Below are 18,318 nucleotides of genomic sequence, written 5' to 3'. Positions count from 1 at the left end.
ACGTAGATTGGGAGACTGCATCGCCGAGCATCTATGCACCATCCACCAGAACAAGCAGGATCTCCCAGAGGCCACCCATTTTAATTCCACATCCCACTCTCATCCCACTATGTCCATCCATGGTGTCCTCCACTGTCAGGATAAAGCCACACTTAGGTTAGAGGAACAACACCTCATATTTCTTTTGGATAGCCTCCAACCTGATGGCATGAACATCGATTTCTCAAACTTGCAGTAATGCCTCCACCATTTACCCATCCCCTTGTCTCTCTCTCGTAATCTCCTTGCCTGCCCATCACCTCCCTCTGGTGCTCCTCCCCACCGTTTTTTTTCTTTCTTCTATGGCCTTCTGTCTCCTTCACCAATCAACTTCCTAACTCTTTGCTTCATCCCTGCCCCTCCAAGTTTCACCTATTGCTTGGCATTTCTCTCTCCCCTCCGCCCACCTTTCAAACCTGCTCCTCAGCCCTTCTTCCTCCAGTCCTGCCGAAGGGTCTCGGCCCGAAATGTCGACTGTACTCCCCCCCCACACCCCCATACATGCTGCCTAGCCTGCTGAGTTCCTCCAGCACGTTGTGTAGAGATCATGGGTTAAGAGTGAAATGTGAAATATTTAACGGGCACTTCTTCACTCAGAGGGTGGCGAGTGTGGAACGAGGTGTTAGCACAAGTGGTGGATGTGGGTTCAATTTCAACATTTAAGAGAAATTTGGATTGGCTCATGGATGGAAAAGGTATGGGGAGCTATGGTCCAGAAGCTGGTCAATGGGACTAGGCAGATTAATGGTTCAGTATGAACTAGATAGGCCAAAGGGTCTGTTTGTCTGCTGTGTTCTAGGACTGTAATTTCCTTAATATTAATTTGCAATTCCTTAATGCAAAAGGTTTAGATGTGACCAAATTGAGGTGCGTTCGGGAAGATTCATGACATAATATGTACATGGGCTGACTAGAAGAGAGGCCATACTGGATCTGGTGCTGGATAATGAACCAGGCCAGCTATCATAACTCTCAGTGGGTAAACATTTCAGAGATAGTGACAACTCCCTGAACTTTATCACAGCCTTCAACATAAATAAAAGCAGACAGTATAGGTGAGTATTGAGCTGTGGAAGAGGATTAATTGGAGGATTCTTAGCAGCGTTGAGGAATAGATGGTTCTTGGGGTTCACATCCATACATCCTTTATTTTCCGCACAAGGTGATTGGGTTGTTGTATCGTGTGTTGCCCTTCATTAGGCAGCGGGGGTGGGGATTGAGTTCAAGAGCCACAGGTAATGATGCAGCTCTCTAAAACCTTGGTTATCTCACACTTGGAATAATGTGTGCATTTCTGGTTTCCCTATTATAGGAAGGATGTGGAAACTTCAGAGGGTGCAGATGAGATTTGCCAGGATGCTACCTAGATTGGAGAGCATATTTTATGAAGATAGATTGAGCAAGCTAGTACTTTCCTCTTTCGAGCAAAGGAGGACCAGATGTGTATAAGAAAAGGCATAGATCAACTATATATTTTTTTTACTTATTAATATTCTTTAATTTGCAGTTTGACACAACCAATGTGCAAAGGAAGACAGTCGGTGTGGTTTTCAACGATTCTACTGTATTTCTGTTCTACAGTAAATGCCTGCACGAAAATGAATCTTAAGCCAGTATATGATGCCATATACATACTTGGATAATATATTTACTTAGAACTTTGAGTGGTTAGCCAGAAACTAGTGGAAGGCAGCAATGTTCTAATGTTTAGGAACAGTCTCACCAAATCAGCTAAAAGAAAGGAAAGTAAACTTTGCATCTAACATCCTCCACCCTAATAAAATGATTACTTGTCCTTGAACATCACTTCAAAGATTAACAGAATGTTTGACTCTCCATTGAGCCATTAAGTAACAGGCATTGCACAGTATTGACCAAGATGACAAATCGGCAGCAAGGATAAAAGCCGATAAATCACAACCCAATGATCTACATCCTACAATTTTAGAAGAGGAAGCTGGAGAGTTACTGACTCCAAAGAGCTGACTACACTACTTAGCAAGAACTTCAAGATCCTAATGATTTTCCCAAACTGCAGATTTGTGTTAGTAAACTGAAGCCACAATGCTGAGTTCCTCCTGGAACAAAATTTAATATTGAAATATCCCTGATTATGAAATTTGAATTCTTTATATGAATCTGTTAGTTCTCTGTTTTCCAAACTGCAAAGCAATTGTACAAATCCATGAAAGGGGATTTGCAATTTAAAACACACACAATTTCTTCTACCTTCTAGTTTTAATCCACACCCTGGAATTTTTCAATAAGTAAAATAAGTTTTGTTTTCTGGTAAATATAATTTATGCAAGCACACTGCTCTGAAATACAGAAATAGAAATTATACCTATTTTCTATAGGAGGATACGTTTACAATTAACCAGCTTTGAATGGTATTGTGATAGATTATGGCCTATACAAAATCAAGTACAATTTAATATAATGTATTTACAATGTGCAAGTTATCTTACATGAAGTCCTACAGTACATTAGATGTTGCCACACCATAGTGGACTTTGACATTTCTAGATAACATGCTTTCAGATGATAAAAGTTATGTCTTGTATTCATTTTCTATAAAGTGTTTTTTAAAAAAATTACAAAATGAGACAATAATTTGTTTATTCATCATTTTTATTGTTATATTCAACAATATGCATGCCAAGTTTTCTGTTCCCACTTCCACAGAATGCATTTGGTACCAAGTCAATGCTATGTGAAAAGTTTAGCACAGGGAATTAAAGTGCAATATCTCATTTATTATTTGGATTAAGGAATAGTCTTCTAGCACAGTTTACAAGTAATTTCAAGATTTAAAATACTGATCATAAAAAATTAAAAATTGTCAAACTCTGCAAATCCAAGTTTGTACAAGTACCTATCAGTAACACAAGTCCTTTCCTTATCTCTTACAATTTATTAATTTTTAACTTGCTCAGTTGTGTCATTCAATGATTTTGGAATCATTCAAAGTATGTAAAGAAATTCATGAATTGCATAAAACATACGATTATCTATTGTCTTATAATCCAAGGAAAAGCAATTTTTTTTAAAAAAAAGTACCACAATGCTTTCTATAGCACAGGAAATCAGACTTCACAATAACTACAAAAATTGAAGCCTCTACTTTCTCCAGTCAATACAAATATATTAAGCATGAGGCTACAATCTTCAATTCTACATTGTAAAGTTTCTCTTTAGTGTGATCATATAAACGTACATTGTATAGTGGTAAGAAAATACTGATAATTGTGCCTATTCTTTACAATTTTTTCATAAAAATGTGGTAAAAAATCAATAGCATTTTATTCACAAAGAATAGTTAAAACAAAGAATTTTCAACTATAGTTTTTTTTTTAAAAAAGAGAAGCAATTTGTGGCTGTATTTTCACTATGGAATACAAACTACTTGGAATGATATGTAATTGGCCAAGATCATGTCAGAGTGCAGTATTTTTAAGTATATAGTTCAAAGAGGTAGTAAATGAAACAATCAAGACTAAAACTAAAATGTGCTTATTATCTGCAATTTGTTTTCCAATTTGAGTAATTACTCTTACAAATTGCTCGATAATAAAATAACTACTTAAGAAAGCATTTATTTACACATTTCTCTTCCAGTGGTTTGAGATACAAAACCTTACAATGGCCCACAATGAAATGCACTTCAGTCATAAGACATGTAGTACTACCAGTAACCAGCAGAGGGTACATGCACAACTAAAATGTACCATAGCAAATTATTTGATCTATTACCCTGTTATTTAATGAACCAGTGAGCATTAATGTGTTCTGAACAATACAACTCAACTGTGTGCTTTATAAATGCAATTAGTTTGTGAAGATCAGTGTATTAAAATAACCAAAATATTTATAAAGATTAAGAATCAGAAAATCTGAAAGTTGTCCAGTGTAATTCTAAATCAAAGGAAGTGCATTTCATGCATTTTGTCCAGTATAAGCTAAAAATGATTGTTTAATCACATTCACTGTTTTGGGTGCAAATAAACCTTCAATTTTAAACTAATTCAAAAAGCACATGATCATGCATGTGCAAATGAATAAGCTGGGGGGGTAGGTAAATTGTTGCATTATATCGATTGATTCAGCTGATTTTTCTAATACATAATACAGTACTTACAATTTTTCTAGAGTAATTCATGTATTTTAGATAGTACATGAATATTTAGCTATCCTCCCTATACAAACTAAAAGTTTTTCTCCACCAATAATTAAGCACAATACTGCAATCGTGGAATCATTAAATCTATTTTGTCAGTTTTCTCTCCTATACATCATCCCTCACAGCACAGAACAACAAAAAGCATCATAATTTAATCTAAAATGGCATAGAGTAACTTGAGTAACTGATGTTTTTCATGAGTGCCCTAACACTGCAATTAAATAACTGCTGCAAAATTCTCATTACAATTCTATATCAGTGAGATTATATCTGCAATGTTTAGAGTCTCGTCATCATAAAAATTTAACTCGCCATTATTAAGAAAAAATCCATTTCTTTCGCTTCAAAAGATGCTCGCATTTCATCTTCTCCACTACAAACACTTCAGCAACTAACTCACTGGTAGCTGTACAATTAAAGGAATTCCATGTTACTGTAATTCAGAAAGTCAAATCGGTACTGGTTCAAAATCAAAGCTCTTTGTCACATCCAATATTCATAAAATCTATATGATATTATTGAGAAAAAATTCAAGTTGATGGGAGTTTTAGAAATACTTTAAAGATATAACATTCTAATTATGTTAATAATTACTTCATGATGACAGATGAAGCATTAGGAACCTTTGCAATGAAAGTCAACCATATGAAGCTCTCCTTTAGTTTGATATGGACCCACTTACAGTGTTTCTCAATTGTCTAGACACCTTGATCAAGCCAGAAGTGCATGTGATCAACTTTAAACTCCATATGAGCAGAACAGCAATCACCTCAGCACAACTATTTCTCATTGCATGTATGCCCATCTTAATTGCTAATAAACTTTTTGCAAGACACTAGACACAGCAGTCATGAGAAGAAACATAAATTAATTACTAGTGTCAGGTCAAGCAAAACACTATCAAATGCCCAAGCTGGCAGCAATCAATCCCAAATCATTGATTCAGAGGTGACTCCATTTTGGAAGGAATTAAGAAATCATTGCAGATCTATTGATACACCAATCAGCAGATACAGACACACATAAAAGTGGTGGCAAGAATTGATGGTGGTAAGAACATAAGAAATAGGAGCAGGAGTAGGCTATTTGGCCCATTGAGCCTGCTCCACCATTCAATAAGATCAAGGCTGATCGGGCCATGGACTCCTCTCCACTTACCTGCCTTTTCTCCATAACTCTTAAATTCTCCTACTATGCAAAATTCTATTCAACCTCAACTTAAATACATTTACTGAGGTAGCCTCCACGGCTTCACTTGGCAGAAAATTCTAGATTCACCACTCTCTGGGAAAAGCAGTTCCTTCTCATCTCCATCCTAAATCTACTCCACCAAATCTTGAGGCTATGTCCCCTAGTTCTACTCTCACCTACCAGTGGAAACAACTTTCCTGCCTCTATCTTATCTACCCCTTTCATAACTTTATATGTTTCTATAATATGGTGGTGTAGCATCATTTGAAAATAGAAAATGAAAAGGAAAGAACATCCACACACCTAATATGGAATGGGAAGAGTACAGATGTATGCTGAAAGAGGAGATGGGAGGGGACTGTGAAGAAGAGGTCTCTCGTGACATACCAGCAACTATTGTCCTAAACTATGGCCTGTGCACGTGTGAGGCTGGTCTAAGGGTGCAGCCTGATGTGTCACATTCATGCGTGGCATCAATTATTTGGACATTCAGAAATGAGAATTGGTAAGACACCACATATCAAATTTACACCTGTATGATATGTAACTAAGTTTGACACCATGTATGAAACAGCAATTTCCCCTCTACAAATAGTGTGCCATAGTAAATGTATTTCAGTGGAAATATACTTGTGTTTTCATTCAACTGAAAATAGACATCTAGTTAGTGGGTGAGCCAAGGTGTTCAATGCTGAACAAGAGGTAGCAATCGTTCAGACGGTTCTAGCGAACAATGCCATACGCTTGCATGAATAGACAGCTGTAATTGCAGATCGTACCACATTCTCAAATATCCATTCAGAATACATCAACAATTGATAGGGTGTTGAAACCACATCAAAATGAAACAGATCTACAGAGTGCCCTTTTATTAAAATCAGTGACAAGATTACGGGTCTGAAGAATCTTGATATACAAGTTGTCAACATTGTATATGTAGACTTCGCAAATTACTCTGTTCCTTATCAAAAACTCTTCCTGACTTTGTCTTCTCTATTGTCATTATTGTGATTTCCAGAGGGTAATGGAGCTGGAGTCCAATGTGTTACCACATAAATTAACCTACATCAGGGGTTCCCAACCTGGGGTACACAGACCCCTCGATTAATGGTAGGGGTCCATGGCATAAAAAAGGTTGGGAACCACTGATCTACACTGATGGAGCTGGCTTCAGTATATCCAAGACAAGGAGGCGAGGGAGGAATGTTGTAGAGCAAGGTGCAACAGTCTAGGTACCATGCCAGAGAGGTTCAAACATTACCATGTGTGCAGCCCTATCTGACACCAGTGTTTAAGCATACATCCCAATGACTGAGTGACGTACAACCCCACACTTCATCGTATTCCTTGATGGGCTCTAGACAACTAGAGTGCGAGGAAGAAGAAGATGCCAGGATCAAAAGCCCCACACTACATCATCATGTGGGACACTGCATCTTTCCACCACTCATCTGCAGTGACAGACTAGTTTCAGGCACAACCACACATACCCATCAAAATCCTTCCACCATACTTCCTATTTCTCAATCATTCTTTTGAGGATTTTTCCCTCCTGGAGATGAAGGGTCTATAACAAGCTTCCTAATGAGCAAATGCTGATGGATATTCGGTTTGTCAATAATCACCGTGTCAGACTGCGAGGGCTGGATTAGGTATTCCAGGAGGCGTTTTCCCTGCTGCATTGCTAAGGGAGCACATTCTATGCAATGTTGATGAAAACATGTGGTCCAACATTAGGGACACAAAAGATCAAAGGTGATTATTATTGCTTTACATTTTTGTTATCAGAGATCTCTCACTCCTGCCGCAAAGGTGTGAGCAATTTTGTTTTTGCTTTTCATGCAACAACAGATAGTAAACTGCTGAGAATGCAGTGAAGATGTTTGTTCATTCTTGCATCTCATTCTTTTGTCCTTCAATGTTCATACTCCTGATTGGAACTATAATCATTATTTTTACAATAACGGACTAAATATCCTGATTTCTGGCATTATATGTACACAGTAATCAACAAGTATCATACTATACAGCTGACTACACTGTTAATGTTATGCCTCAGACAGGATGGTTAGCATCTCGCCAGTGATTGCCTACATGTGTTACTGATGTAATGCTGTGTGCTTATTTCATTTCATTATTCATTTTTGCTGCAAGTGTTTACTGTTTTGATTGGCTGAGTCCATTTAGCAGTTAGAATGGGAAGTTTTGCAAAATGTGTTAAGTGTATTGTGGGCTGTTTTGAGAATGTGGCTACTGTTTTGACTAGCATGGTTAAGTAACTGAGAAAAACTAAAATAAAATCCTTACATGAGTTTTAGCTGTTTGATTTATTCAAATATCAATACTTTAATGTAAACAAGTTTTCAGCTAGTTATCTTAATGTAAAAGAAAATTACAGAATTAATCGGTATGTCAAGCAGCAACTGTGGAGAAGGACAAAGAGCATTAATATTTCAGGTCCTAGCCTTTTCACCCAAGGAAAAAGTAAAGTTCTACTGAAAGGCTGTTGACCTGAAACAATGCCTTCATTTCTCTTACAGTCGAATATATACAGGATCTTTATGTTTCAAATTTCCATAATCTGTAGTAATTTCCTTTATTTGTTGGTGGTCAATTATCAAATCTATGTAAAAATTAAGAGTTCCAATCAAATGACTGGATTTCTTATGGTTGTCATGGCTGTTGACAACCAGGTCTAGCTCCTGGCCTTCATGTGAGGCTTAGCCACTAAACCCAGTGGAACAGTTTCTACTGACAGGCCAAGGGACAAAGGCGGGTTAACTAGCACCTTAAAACCAGTTGCGTTGGGAGATGGGGCTCATCAGCCATGATTTGCAGCTCACCCAGGAAAAGGAAAACTCTGATCTCAAACCTTCACTGCCTTGCATTATACCCACTCATGGGAAAGGCTTGAGGAGTAAACCGTGAGGAAAAATCGGGACCTGGAGTTCCTAAGGCAATCCTACATTTAGTTCAATGCTGAATGGCAACTCGTGATGCCACAGGTGCTAAACTGCATCAGTCTCTGCCGTTCCTTTGGATTCATCACCTCCATGGGCAACAGCTTGCTCTCGATACCATACTGCCCTGGTTTGTGTACAGTCTCAGATAGACGGCTAGGAGGCAGTAATTCATGGTCAACCCTGACCAATGGAGGGCCTCTCTCCCACACCCGCTCATTAAATGATTTAAAGTTCGATAATGAAATATGACATCAGTAAAATTTTCAATTTAAGCATAATGAAATGTCTTACTTATAAAAAGATTTGGGGGAAAAACTATTCTATGGGCAAGTGAAAATGGGGAAAAAAAGTAGAGCAAGATCTCTTGAAATCTATGGATCCATATACAACGTGATTCAATAGATAAAACAAAAACTTATATATTTCAGTTCCATTGGGATTTACATTTGATTAATAATTGAGACAGTGTATTAAAAATTATAAATCCTTATTCCTTCAACTATAATTTGATAAACATGGTTAGAACAATTGATCATTTGATTCAGTTTAACATCTCTTCATGAATCAAATTACAAACCGTCAACAGATATAATATATGACTATATCATTAACAACTGAAATTCACCAAATTCCTGAAAAAAAAATTGCAGTCTCTTCAAGGTGGTGTGAATTGTGGACAAGATATTCTGCAAATGCTGGAAATCCTGAGCAGATCAATACACAAAATGCTGGAGGAACTAAGTCAAACAGCTTCAATGAACAGGAATAAACAGTCAACATTTCAAGCTGAGATCCTTCATCCAGGTCAGGCAGCTGAGTTCCTCCAGCATTTTATTTATGTTGGTGTGAACTGTGGACTGTACGAAGCAAAGAGAAGTCATTGGATAATGTACAAATAGTAAATGCCTTATTTGCACCAGGATAGTAACTAATGTGTAGATTCTTGACTGCAACTCACAATTGTCAACTTTTGTTTCCACTAAATAAGCAGCAGTTTGAACCAGTACAACAGAATTAAATTGCCATGTAATTTGTACCAAGTAAAAAGACATCTGGGCATCCTGCTCCCTATTTTCTGGCAATGGTTTCCTAATTTAAGCAGCTTCTGAGTGTGCAGAGCCAACTACCATCTTTCCCCCACACTTCTGTAAGAGACCTGGTGTTAACTCAGCATCTCTCCTTGAAGAATGAACATATCCAAATTATGACAGGGTGCAGAGTAAATAAGCATTTTTCAAACAAATCAACAACATGAAATCACTGGGACAACACTAACCCAATAATATCTAAAAGGGACATTTCTAAATTTTCAGTTATAACACAAAAACTGATTGCTCAAAATAATTGTTCTTCACTAATGAAGTAAAGGCCACAAAAATAACTTTGGAAACTATGAATTCAAAACACTAAAGTCTTGTTAAAAAAAAACAATCCTATACATTCAAATGAAAGCATAAATGCACAGTATACATTGATTAGAATATTTGTTCAGTGTGCTTACATTTAAAATATTAGGAAAGTTAGATTATTTCCAAAAAAAGTCGAGGATGCTCAAATGTTAAATCTGTTCTGATAAAAGTTCAAACATCTCTCTACTGATGTCACCTGACCGAGGAATCTACAACAGCCTTGGGGTTTTGATTTTGTATGATCAAAATGTTCATTCTGTTAAAAATACATTTTGTTCTCTTATATGTTGGAAGGACCAGTGCAAGTACTTCCAAATCCAATTGTCACCTACAAGTATGGCTTCTGGATTCAGCTAAATGTGCCACTGTAGGAAGCATGGAGCAGTTTCTCTTACAGGCTTGCTTATAACTTGACCCCAAAATGTAAAGTACATTATAAAGTTCAAGATAAGCTTCTTAAAAACTCAAAATAAGCCAAAACTTTACCTTAAAAAGCTAAACTTTTGTAAAAAGTAAAAATGGTTTAAGAATTAAGGTTGTTATTCAATTCAAAAGAGATAATTTTTCATTTTAAAGGAGATATATTGATTGTGATGAAAGACATCTGCCTAGGTAACACAATTCTTGATTCCCACAAGTCAAGGATATATTGCAAGAGATTTCCACAGAAAGCATCACTGCATGGACTTCTATACAAATTAGAATGGTAAAACCAATAAAATATCAACATTGAAACCAATGTCAGCAAATAAACCTTCTGCATACACACTGTCTCCTCCAACTCCCAGATTTCTCTGATAAGTAACAAGGTGAACTTACCCGAGTTAGAAGTAAGGTACTACTCCTGTTTGTAAATTACAGTACAAAATTTCACTATAGTTTGATGTAAAAGAAAATCGGTTATAAAGCTCTGAGAAAGAATCAGGAAGGTGAAAACATATTTGAATAACCCCAAACCTATCTACTAAAATGGCTCATAAAATGCGAATGTATTCTTCCAAATCACATTTCCTTTTATATTCAGGCATGAATCAATAAGTTAAGGAAGTTCAAAGCTAAAATTCTCAGTAGTACAGCAACAAGTCAGGGAGCTGGGATAAAAATAAATAATTAATTAGTTTTTCATGTGATGAGGCCTGGTATATACCAAAACATTAGAAAGAGGAAAACTGGTAACATTGATTTTTGGACCCAAACAAAATACATGTTGATCGTATGATTCCTTTGTTGGCACAAGGCAATTTCCCCCCCCCAGAATTTTTATCACCCAAGGATTTTCTGAAGTCCATTTGGCCTCATATGCCTGAGTTGGATCTAATCAGACTACCAATAGGTCTGTTTGATTTTCCTCTTTATGATGTTTGCACAAGGCAAAAGAATTTCACTATGTTTATGTACACTGGCTCTAAATTACCAAATTCATGATAACATCAGTCCTCCACACATTGTTCGAAGAGAACAATTAGCTCGGGATATTCTGGTAATTAATATTAATCCATAATCTGCATGGAACTATAATATGAATTTTAATGTATTACTCCTATGCTGATATTATTACTTTAGTTTGTCTTTTGAGCATGATTATTAAATTTATATTGAGCAGTATATTTAATCCTTACTAATTAGAAATAGCAAAACAAAACCTGAAAGAATGAATTTTGCACAATAGATTCTGCAACATGCATTTTTTAAAAAAAGGAATTAAGTAGCAACTATATAATTGTAAGAATAGGGCTAAATTTATAATTATACTTAATCCCATCTTGTTGTGCAGTCACTTTGTCAAACGTGCTAGTTATAAAAAGTGCCTAATGATACCTTACCAATTACATGCACACATGCAAAGTCTTTTAAGAAAAGGGATAAAACGAGCAGAGGGTGTGATCGTGTTGTCTTTTTTCAAAGTTTACAATTGTAAAGAAAATTAACTAGACCACCACTTCCAATAACTGTACAGTCAACAGTTAATTCTTAATCTATTTCAACAATGAGAAAATATTGCCTTGACTTGGAGCAATACAAGGTCATTCTTTTGTTTTATCTTTTTGGGATGGAGTGGTATTATTTCTCCTTTCTAAAAGTGGTGTTTGTTTTTGAATAATTCTCTCTACATATAAAAATACAAATGGAATGGGTCCAGCCAGTGAAGATCTTGCTACACTGTCCACTAAGTCTGTACTTCTTCTGGTGATATAAACTACATAGATCATGTTGCTCGTTTCTCAAAAGTGAGCAATTTGCAATTATGACTAAGCAGCTGTACAAGAGGCAACCATTAACAAAACACTAGCACCTCTAAGTGCAGATCAAGAAACTTAGAGTGTAATAACAGTGCCATCTTCTTCAATGCTTTGCCTGTTCACATTTTCTTTCTCAATAGGATCCACTTTCATGGGATTTGATGGTATATGCATGTTTTCCTTCACTCCAGCAACCGAACCATTTGAAGTTAAACCATGATCATGGTCACTTTTTGTTAAAGATGCTATACTAGCATTAGTGGGTGTTGCCAATGGAATGTGTTCTGCTTCACCACTGCCCTCGATGACTATGTCTGTTTCTTCATCACTGTCCACTTCTTCAGAATGGAAATTTTGCATAATATGTGGAGATGACGTATAAGCAACATGACTAGTTCCACTGTCAGTGGACTGACCTGAACTACCAGAAGTCCGACTAATTCTCACAACATTATTTCTTTGATTTGCTGGCTTCACAGTAATGATGAGATTATGGCTATTTGCTATCATCATATCGGTCACCTGATCAAGACTTTTTCCTGACACCTCAATCCCATTCACCTCAAGAACTTCATCGTTTACAGCTAACAGACCAGTGCTTTCCGCCAATCCTCCTTGCACCAATCTAGAAATGAAAATTCCAGGGACTTTTTCAAGCCCATGAGGTGTTACTCGAACACTTGAGCCATCACGGATATAGAATCCCAGTGGTTTATCAGACCCATGCTTGTATAACCGCACTCTTCGATGGGTTTCTGGAAGAATGTCCACATCAATGATAGAAGACACTGGACGAAAATCACGTGGTAAGCTGATTGCAATTGCTGGTTTCTTTCGGTTAATATCAGGACGCAGCACATTTGACAAGACATTCTTTTTCCGTGTTAAAGTGTCTGTACCAAAGGCACTATAGTCAGCATCTTCTGCAAAATAAAAAAACATTCTAGTTACACATACAAGATATTAAACAATTTCTGAAGAATTTCAAATAAAATCATGGAAAAAAAATAAAGATTGAGCAAAATTAAAATAATTGATCACCCAGTTTCCCCCATCCTTTTGTGGAAGTAGTTTTTGATCCATGACTGCGTTGAAACACTGCCAATACAATTTTGTTTTGGGGTAAATTTTGCTTCTGTACTCCCCCACCAAGAACTTTTAGTACAATGAGTGCCATTTATTACCAAGAGAAATTGCCTACACAATCCTTTTCTTTGGCACCATACCTGACAATGTATAATTATGATGCTCAAGGATGTTTCAATAGTTTAAATAAGACAAATAAAATTAAGCAATTAAATTTCAAACACAAGGAAATCTGCAGATGCTGGAATTTCAAGCAACACACATAAAAGTTGCTGGTGAACCCAGCAGGCCAGGCAGCATCTCTAGGAAGAGGTACAGTCGATATTTCGGGCCGAGACCCTTCATCAAATTTTCCTTTTTTAATCCAATAAAATGTGGACATCACAGGTAATGCCTGCATTTATTGTTCATCTTTAATTGACTCCAAATTGAGGAGGTTGCTCAGAGTCTGCCACGAATCGAGTTATTATAACCCACCTCGGGCAAGGATGGTCATTTCTTTCATCATAGACTTGACTAATCTATTGGAGTTTTTCGAGGATGTAACCAGGAAGATAGATGTGGGAGATCCAGTGGATGTGGTGTACCTTGACTTTCAGAAGGCATTTGATAAGGTACCACATAGGAGATTGGTGGGTAAAATCAGAGCTCATGGCATTGGGGGGAGGATATTGACATGGACAGAAAACTGGTTGGCAGATAGAAAGCAAAGGGTACAAGTGAATGGGTGTTTCTCGGAATGGCAGGTGGTGACTAGTGGGGTGTCACAGGGCTCGGTATTGGGACCACAGCTGTTTATGATTTACGTCAATGATTTAGAGGAAGGCATTGTGAATAACATCAGCAAGTTTGCTGATGATACTAAGCTGGGTGGCAGTGTGACATGTGATGAGGATGTTAGGAGAATTCAAGGTGACTTGGATAGGCTGGGTGAGTGGGCAGAAACTTGGCAGATGGCGTTTAATGTGAATAAGTGTGCGGTTATTCACTTTGGGAGCAAGAACAGGAAGGCAGATTATTATCTGAATGGTGTGGAGTTAGGTAAGGGAGAAATACAAAGAGATCTAGGAGTACTTGTTCATCAGTCTCTGAAGGTGAATGAGCAAGTACAGCAGGCAGTAAAGGCAGTTAATGGAATGTTGGCCTTTATTACAAAGGGAATTGAGTACAAGAGCAAGAAAATCCTTTTGCATTTGTACAGGGCCCTGGTGAGACCACACCTGGAGTATTGTGTGTAGTTCTGGTCTCCAGGGTTAAGGAAGGACATCCTGGCTGTGGAGGAGGTGCAGTGTAGGTTCACTAGGTTAATTCCTGGGATGTCCGGACTGTCTTACGCAGAGAGGTTAGAGAGACTGGGCTTGTACATGCTGGAATTAAGGAGATTGAGGGGGGATCTGATTGAGACATATAAGATTATTAAGGGATTGGACAGGACAGAGGCAGGAAATATGTTCCAGATGCTGGGAGAGTTCAGCACCAGAGGGCATGGTTTAAGAATAAGGGGTAGGTCATTTAGGACAGAGTTGAGGAGGAACTTCTTCTCCCAGAGAGTTGTGGAGGTGTGGAACACGCTGCCTCAGAAGGCAGTGGAGGCCAATTCTCTGGATGCTTTCAAGAAGGAGCTAGATAGGTATCTTATGGATAGGGGAATCAAGGGTTATGGGGACAAGGCAGGAACCGGGTATTGATAGTAGATGATCAGCCATGATCTCAGAATGGCGGTGCAGACTCAAAGGGCCGAATGGTCTACTTCTGCACCTATTGTCTATTGTCTTTCCTGAAGAACATTAATGAACCAGGCAGGTTATAAACATTATGGATCAAATTTAAATCAGACTTAAGTACAGCATGTTCTACGGGAGTGAAAAATCTCACTTCCCCCTCACTAAAATATACAATATACTGTGTGCCATTTGAAATCTTACAGAGAAGCTTGAATGGATAGATTCTTTCTGGGGGGTGGGGAAGAGCAGAAAATTGAGGAGTGACCCTTAAGTAGTCTTTCCAATTATGAAGGAGAGTGTTGGATGTAAAGTGATTTCCATTTTGTGTCTAAGAAATACTTCACCAAATATGATAAAGGATTCAAGCGAGCGAACACAGATATACACACTGGTAGGAAATGTTATTATAATAACAGGTAATTGAAACTGTGTTGGAGTACTCCTATGTGTTGTACTCCAATAGAGTACAATGACTTTTCTTCTGATAATCCAGCATCCAATTATTCAAATGGCATAGATCCTATCTGGAATACAAGCCTGGGATCCAGAATGTGACTAGAGTTTGAGCCTACAACTGGGGTCTGGAATGTGGCTGAGGTTGGAGAGTGGGCAAGATGTGCAACTGTTCCAGACCACAAGCCTAGCTCCATGGGTAGGTCTGCAGCTGGTATATTTTTCTCACTCAGGTTGAAGGCGCAATACCTCATATTTCATCTGGGTAGTCTCCAATCTGACAGCATGATCATCAATTTCTCTAATTTACAGTAATTTCACCCCTCCCCCTATTTCCCATTCCTCAATCTGGCTCCCCTCTTACCTCTTCTCTTCCCCTCACCTGCCTATTACTTCCCTCCTCCTACCCTTTCTCCCATGGTCTATTCTCCTCTATCAGATCCCTTCTTCAGCCTTCTCTCCATCCTTCCACCCCCCAATGACCTCCCTGCTTCAAATTTCATCACCCTCCCCACCAACCACCTTCTCCTTCACCTATCACCTTCTAGCTCATACTCCTCCCCAACACCCATCCCACCTTCATATTCTGATTTGTTTCCCCTTCCTTCCCAGTCCTGCTAAACGCTTTTGGCCTGAAATGTCAGCACTTTATTCCACTCCACAGACTCCTGCCTGACCTGAGTTCCTTAGCATTTAGTGTGGATTATACTGGATTTCCAGCATCTGCAGAATCTCATGTATATTTTTCTACTCTTTAAACTCACTGGGTTCAATGAAAAGAAATACTAGTTTCAGCTTTTACATTTTACCAAGTGCTATTAGGAGTAATACCCAATAGTCCAGAAAACTGTCAGTACAACACTACCAAATTCTCAAAGGTGCCAGATAACCAGAATATTAAAATATAAAACATGGATAATTGTAATAGGGTATTTAACCTTTGAGGCTTTGCCACCGTTTAATGTGATTGTGGCTGATTCTTTATCCCAATACCATATTCCCACTTTCTCCACATACGCTGATGCCTTTTGTACCTGGAAATTATCTTTGTCATATGTACATCAAAACCAGTGAAATGTGTTATTTGTGTTGAGTGACATCAACAAGTATTGTGCTGAGCAGCCCAAAAGTGTCACCAAGCTTCCAGTACCAACATAGCATGCCCACAACTCACTAATCTCAACTGCATATCTTTTCCCTGTGGGAGGTAACTGGAGCACCTGCAGGAAACACACAGTCATGAGGAGAACATACAAACTCCTTACAGACAGTGGTGGAATTGATCCCGTATCACTGAAATTGTAATAGCATTAAGTTAACCACTAAACTACCCATGCTATTCCTATCACTACCATGCCAGGTACGATGGCAGCGCACACAGCTGCAGTAGCCACTCTGGGTCCAATCAAAAGTGTATTTGTTCACAATGATCACAAGTCATTGCTGGATACCAAGTACATCAATTACTGAAGGACTATCCCATCAGCGAGTTGCTCAATAGTGGACTTCTTATGCATCATTGTGTTGTTGCCAGGACATCTTGTGTATCATTGTGCCAAGATGGTGCATGGTATGAGTGACTGTCTTGGACATACTTATTGGGATCACAAGACTCTGTTGGACATTGGTAATGTAGTATACTGCAAGTCCAGTCCACTGGTTGGTTTGCAAGACCAATAGTGGGGGAGCTGTGTTCCCTCAGTTGTGGTGAGTACTAGGCCAAAGCCGTGGCCTCGCCTGTTACAGCCAACCAGGACAGGAGACTGTGAGGTGGTGTGGGAGAGCTCCTGCAGGGTGAACTAGAATCTGTACTGGGTTGGGGGTGGGGGCTGTTTGGCTGCTCTCCAGTGTCTGCTTGGTGGAAGAACACGTTGGACCAGGATTACAGTCATGCCACTCAGGGATTTGGGCTATATTTTTTTCTTTGAGTATGTTTTTTTGAAATTGTAACCATATGTGCTATGGAAAATGTGTGTCCGCCTTGGCCCTGATGAATGCTATTTTGTTTTACTATATTCATGTATGATTGAATGATAATTGAACTTAACTTGAATATCCTTTCAAAGCTATGCTATCTGCTAAGCTGACACCTACATGTGCCTCAATTTTATACACGTTTCATGTTTCCCCTCAGCCTCCAATGGTCCAGTAAAAGTAATTCAAGTATGTCCAAAGCATCACATAGAAAATACTGGAAGAATTCAGCAGGTGAGGCAGCATCCATGGAAATGAACGGACAGTTAACGTTTCAGGCTGAGACCCTTCTCCAGGACTGGAAAGGAAGGGGGAAGACGCCAGAATAAAAAAAGTTGGCGGGAGAGCTAGGTGATAGGTGAAGCCAGGTGGATGGGAAAAGAAAGGGTTGGAGGTAAGGGTAAAGTTTGTCCAAACTCTCCTCATAGCTAATATATTCCAATAGAGTCAGGATCCTTTACACCCTTTCCAATGCTCATATCCTTCCAGTTAATGATGCAATCAAAACCGCATCTAACCAAACTCTATATTATTATATATATGAAACGTGACTTGCCAACCTTTTTATTCTATGTGACTTCCAAGACAAATATGCCCTACTCCTTTACCACGTGCAATTATGCTAACAAAGAACTGGCACCTCAAAACAGCAGATCCATACAGCATTGTGCACCATCAGCAGGAGCAATGATCACCACAAGATGCAAGTTCATGGCCCATTTCCCACACCTCTATCTTTACTATCAAGCCAGGGACCAATGAGCGTCAAAGGGCACAAACTACAGCAGTCATACTTAAAAGTCCTGTAACACAAGTTTACATGCATTTAAAACACAAATACATGGAATAGATATTAAAAATATCACAACAAACAAATCAAAGTTGTATAGTGAGATAAGACAGCTGGTTGAGTGGTGCAACAGCCTTGTGCTCAATGTCAGTAACTGATTGTTGACTTCAGGAAGGAGAAGGAGGCCGAATATGCACCAGCCTACACTGATGAATTGGGTTAACAGTTTTAAATTCCTAGGTGTTAATGTATCATATGACTTGCCCTGG

The 18,318-nt window shown here is 38.4% G+C and overlaps 1 protein-coding gene across 1 annotated transcript in view; it reads right to left on the bottom strand.

Annotated features, from left to right (window-relative positions):
- Positions 1-2,661: 2,661 nt before the first annotated feature.
- Positions 2,662-18,318, bottom strand: part of LOC134342843 (partitioning defective 6 homolog beta-like) — a 55,087-nt gene continuing 39,430 nt past the window's right edge. The window contains exon 3 of the mRNA XM_063041466.1: positions 2,662-12,945. Coding sequence (XP_062897536.1) covers positions 12,098-12,945 — 848 coding nt within the window. The 3' untranslated portion in view covers positions 2,662-12,097. The remainder of the gene's footprint in view (positions 12,946-18,318) is intronic.

Source organism: Mobula hypostoma, chromosome 2 (assembly GCF_963921235.1).
Source record: "Mobula hypostoma chromosome 2, sMobHyp1.1, whole genome shotgun sequence".
NCBI classification, from domain to species: domain Eukaryota; kingdom Metazoa; phylum Chordata; class Chondrichthyes; order Myliobatiformes; family Myliobatidae; genus Mobula; species Mobula hypostoma.
The sequence above is the reverse complement of the archived record's forward strand: the minus strand, read 5'-3'. Positions and strand labels throughout refer to the sequence as shown.